General features: G+C 34.4%; 1 protein-coding gene across 1 annotated transcript; it reads right to left on the bottom strand.

Moving 5' to 3' along the window:
- Window positions 1-554: 554 nt before the first annotated feature.
- On the bottom strand, window positions 555-1,083 carry LOC145162984 (uncharacterized). Its single transcript, XM_079081927.1, has one exon. It carries the CDS (start codon window positions 924-926, stop codon window positions 717-719), a length of 210 nt encoding a protein of 69 aa, XP_078938053.1. The 5' UTR covers window positions 927-1,083; the 3' UTR covers window positions 555-716.
- Window positions 1,084-5,628: the final 4,545 nt, after the last annotated feature.

Raw genomic sequence — 5,628 nt, 5'->3', positions numbered from 1 at the left:
TAGCATATTCGCAAACATACACAATGTGCATTCGTTAAACGAATGAACATGAACAAAAAAACTCGTTCGTTTATTCGTTAAGTGGTTGGGCTAACTTAACGAAAGAACGTAAATATGCCCTTGTTGGTGTTAGTTGGGTTGGTTCGTTTACCGCACTAGTGAGACAAACATTTGTCTTAATAACTTTCCATCATTCCATGCGTTGTTACCGGAATCACTCAATTTCCAAATGAATTCCCATTCGTCCAGCACAACTTTGAAGATATCGATATATGGAGTGACACTTGAAAAGAAAAATCAACTTAATTAATCAATCAAATGCAATGGAAAGCTAAAACCTATTTGTTTTTCCGACTGCCCACCACCGTCAAGCGGTATTTATACGTCGGTGCTGTCCTGTTGTAAAATACCAAAAATAGAAAAGGTTTTGCTAGTTAAGCGGTTCTACAATGTTCTTGATGTCATAGCAACAACAAGTTGTACCACATGCATTATACATCTCAACTTCACTAACACTCAAATCAGAAAAGCAATAACCAGCAAAAGAAAACCCAGATCTAAACGGAGCTGATAAATCAATAACCAAACCGAAACATCCATCGAAAAGAAACAGATTATTGATAAAATTACAAGTAGAATAAAACTATTACAGTACAGATCTCTAGATTTAAAACATCGATTAAAACCTGATTTATACGGAGGAGGTGCGGCGGTGTTTAGCCGGTGTAGATATGGACATGAACGGCGAGGATAAGGATGGAATAGATGGTGAAGAAGATAAGAGTGTGAACAGCGATTGCTTTGCCGTTGGTCTTCATGCTCCCAAATTCGACCTGCTTACCGTTTCCGGGTAACTGAAAAAGGAGTCCCGGCTGCAATAGAATGAAGAGTACTACACCAATCAATACGGGTCCCCAGTCCGCCATTTTTGTTCTTGTGTTCTATAGCAGAACTGAAATTGGTGCTTGTGGAGAAGCGTTGGAAAGAGAGATTCGAATGGAAGGAGAAGGTGCTAGGGGCGGGATGGGACCTAAGCTCGCTTTAACACGTATAAAAGATGATTGTGCACAAAAAGGTGTTTTTTCGTTTTCAAGATATATAACTTATTATTTAGTATATGGGTCTTTGCTCTTGAGTTAAGGTCGTCTTTGACTCGAGTTAAGTGTGTTTGTGAGGCTTTTCATGGTTTTTAGAAGTTTTAGCTATTAGATTTTATGAAAGAAAAATATTTAAGAAAGAAAAAAAAATCGTTTGGATATATGAGTATTCATAAAAAGAAGTTATAATTCAAAAGTTATTTAATATAACTTTTTGTTTTTATATAATTTTATGTTTTTAAAAAAGTTTTCTTCAAGCTAGGGTGTAACGTGACGATTTAGTTCGGTTATTGGTCAAAAGCGAACCATAACCATTACAATTTGTTAATATATTTCGATAACCATTGGATAACGGTTAATATTGGTTTTGGTTAACGGTTTTAATCGGTTAATGGTTATGGTTAATAGTTAATATCGTTAACCATAATGGTGCAAGATGACATAAAAGTAAAAAAATATTTTTCATAAAAGTGAAAAACATAAAATTTATTGTTATAAAAAGTGAATGATTGTGTATATATAATTGTATTCATAAAAGATTACTTATCATATCTAATTCCAAATAATTACCCTTTAAAATTTCAATTCTTAATATAATTACATACCCTATATTTAAAATTATATTATATTAAATCATTTATTAATATTATTGGTTCAGTTCGGTTTATAATGGTTCGGTATTAAATGAAAACCATAATCGAATTATATGTATTCGGTTAATCAAAATTAGAAACCGCATCAAATCTTTTAGTAAGGTCATCTGTTATACCCACCACATACCACATATGTGGTGGGTGCCACATCAGCATCACATTCCCCTACCACTAACTTGTGATACCTACCACTAACACACAACTCCACATCATTATTTTTAATTTTTTTTAATTCAAAAATACAATAAAATTACATTGTTTATAATTAAAAAACATTCATTTTTTTAAACTAGTTTTTCATTAATTATAAAAATAAAATTACAACTTCAAACTACATTACTTAGTTAATCTAGAAAAAAAACATTACATTAATTAAAAAAACAAATAAACATACATATAAAAAAACTAATCGTCGTTCATGCTACGTTGATACAAATGTTCCGCGACAACTTCTCGAAGATTGAAACACGATTCACTGTTATGAATTTCAACAACTCGCTCTAAAAACGTATTCGTTCCGGGTACAAACTCCTCAATTGGAATGACAACGTCGTTCGGATCATACGTGCAAATCGCTCGACCTTCATCTTCAATAATCATATTATACATTATAATACATGCTAGGACCATTCGTTTAATTCTTTCTTTATCCCAGAGTCGTGTAGCATATTTCACTACATGTCATGTCTGCTTAAGGACTCCAAATGCCCTCTCGATATCCTTTCTTGCTAATTCCTGTTTTTTTGTAAACAACTTTGCATTTTCACTTCGAGGAACCGAGTATGCCTTCATCAATGTAGAATAATCCAGGTATTTCCCATCACCAAGGTAGTAACCGTATTTGTACGCGTGTCCGTTCTCCTTGAACGTCATATCAGGTGCTTTGCCGGTCCAAATATCGTTTGAGACTGCCCAAGAACATTAAGGTCGTTGTTAGACCCCGCTACTCCAAAAAAGGCATGACATATCCACAAATCTTGAGATGCAACAGCTTCTAGGATGATAGTTGGTTCACCTATATCTCCTCGAGTGAACTGACCACGCCATGCATTTGGACATTTTTCCCAAGCCACATGCGTACAATCTAGACTGCCAAGCATATATGGAAATCCATGCCTCTCTTCATGAGCCAAATATAATATCTCAATATTACGTTGAGTAGGTTTGCGCAAATATTGTTCATGAAAAACCTCATACACACATGCAGAAAACCAATCTACACATTCAACTGCGGTCCTCTCGGATACTTTCCAGTATTCGTCAGATGCATCAAATGCTATACCGTATCCCAAATACCTAAGAACAGCCACACATTTTTGTATATACTACTAAAACTCATTCTTCCTCTGGCGTTGGGTTTTTGTTTGAAAAAAATCATAACGTGATTCCAAAGCATTACTAATACGTAAAAATATAACCTTATTCAGACGGAAACGACGTTCGAACGAGTCTTCATTATAAAGACAATTATCGGCAAAGTAATCACGTACCAATAAGTCGTGTGTGGCTTGGCGATCACGATTGACGAACGCCCTTGTACGAGCAGCATTCGAACTTTCTTCGTCGTGAATGTATTGCACAACATTGAAGAATGTCTCGACGAATTCTACGTCGTCATCCGAGTCAAAAGTTTTTAAAAATTCCATATGTTTTGTGGAATCCATGTGTATGTGTTTTGTGGTTTTAGAGAATGAATGTTTTGTGAGAGAATGAAGGTGTGTTTTGGTGAAAATAGAAGGTTTATTTATTTGTGTATTGAATTGAGTTTGAAAAAAAAGGCCAAATGAACGTTCAACGGTCAACAAATCAATAACCAATCGTCGATTCCGTTTACATTCGTCGTCGGGAACACGAAGAACAACGACCACGCCCGACCACGGAATGTCGGGGTGGTGTGCACGAAGTTTTCTCGTGGCCACCTGGACCACGACCCGTTTCGTGGTATGTATACCACAAGGCCTAATTGGTTAGGTTATATCGATTAATTTGGTTATGGTTCGATTTTACGGTTAATATGCTCACCCATACTTCAAGTTTCTCGGACAATTTTACACGAATAAAAGTTATAACTTAGGACTACCGACTTTAACAATCATCTAGTAGCTACTTTTCACAAACATGTTATATCTTTATTGCCTTGTTTGATAAGATTTGTGGATAATGTGAACGACGTTGGATCCCAGATGGCGAAGCCCAAAATGTTTTGTTATTTTTTTTAGTGTTCGTATAATTCGATGCCTACTTGTATTTCGTGGAAGGTCATCTATAAAAGGGCAAAGTTGTTTTTATTTGTACTTATTTCATCTTAGAAATCAATATAACAACAAATCATTTTCAACTATTAAAGTTCTCTCTTAGCATATCAGTCCTAAGTCGTGTTAGTCTTTCGGCTTATAAAACAACTAGTTTATAACCCGTAAGAATCACGGTTATAAAATTAATTAATTTTTTATAGTAAAACTCAAAATTATTAATCAATTATTTCAAATAAATTATTTTAAATAAATTATTAATTAACGAAAATTATTTTAGTTATATAAAATTATAATCGTTAATTTAAATTAATACATGAAATTATCACCACATAATATATATTAATTTTATTTTATTTTTTATTCTAATGATTGTATAAAAGGAGTCTTAATCAGAGAGTTGTGATATATCTATACTACTCCCGCCGACAAGACTTTCCAGCATTGGCGGCGAGTGGAGTGACACAATTCCATTCATCATTTTTGGTCTATGTAAGTACAACTTTCAGATTCAAGCAAAAGGAACGAGATTAACATCCTTTAATTTAATGTAATTAGAGTGTAAATTTAAAATTTGAAATGAAGAATCAATTATTAATTTAATGTAAATAGAGTGGTAAATTTAAAATTTAAAATTTAAAATGAGAATTAATAAGTTGATATGTGGCATGTTAAGTGTTATATAATATTAATGAGGATTTCTAATATTATGACAATTGTCAATAGGAGAATAAACTTATTCATTTATTAAAATAATAAAGAGAGGGAAATGTTGTTTAGACAAATAAATGAAAATAAATAAATAAAAATCTCATATGCCGTCAAATTTAGCAAATGATCATCTCCAAAATTTTGGTTATATGGGTTCTTTTTCACTTTTTGTGGTAAAAAATTGAAAAACATAATAGTTATTATATATATATATATATATATATATATATATATATATATATATATATAATGGCCCATTGGGCCACACCAGGCGGCGATGCCTCGTAACTCATGCTGGAAACCGGGTGAGAGCAATCCTATTCCAGCCTGGAAAGTAAAGACCACAGGAGTAGCTTTCCAGCACCCTCTTCGGGCTGGCCAACGGCGAGAAAGTCACCTAGCGACAAAATAGTATTAGTCGACAATCTTAGTGGTGCACAAACTACTACGCACATCCACCATGAACCAATCACAGTCCAAGGATGAGAGCAGAGACATCTCCTCCAACGAGCATCGTTGTGTCGTATTAGGACTAGGACTAACACAATTGACACTTCTGTCTCCTAAAAGCAGAGCCATCGCTCAGGCCTTACTATATAAGGCCAGCAACCACATTCTTAGCGTTAAGTTCCCTTTGGCTAATACTCTTATCTTTTCCCTCCCTAAGATACTGAATTGACTGTCATAGTGCCCTCCCGGGACTAATTCTTGGAGAACGATTGCCAAGTTCATCTCTTGTGTTCTAGGGCTCTATTACAGGTCAGTAATCCCTTCGGAGTTTCCCAGATTACTACTTCACATCATTGGCGTTATCCGCTATTGTGACAAACGATAAACAAAGATACATCATAACTACTGGAAACAATGGTGACGGAAGAAGAAACCTCAGAACCATCCAATCCCCATAATCCAATA

Source organism: Lactuca virosa, chromosome 3 (assembly GCF_052849685.1).
Source record: "Lactuca virosa cultivar CGN04683 chromosome 3, Lactuca_virosa_CGN04683_v6, whole genome shotgun sequence".
NCBI lineage: Eukaryota > Viridiplantae > Streptophyta > Magnoliopsida > Asterales > Asteraceae > Lactuca > Lactuca virosa.
The sequence above is the reverse complement of the archived record's forward strand: the minus strand, read 5'-3'. Positions and strand labels throughout refer to the sequence as shown.

Bases quoted from the DNA above. Each gene is read 5' to 3' on its own strand.
- LOC145162984 (XM_079081927.1), bottom strand. From the start codon at position 926: ATGGCGGACTGGGGACCCGTATTGATTGGTGTAGTACTCTTCATTCTA.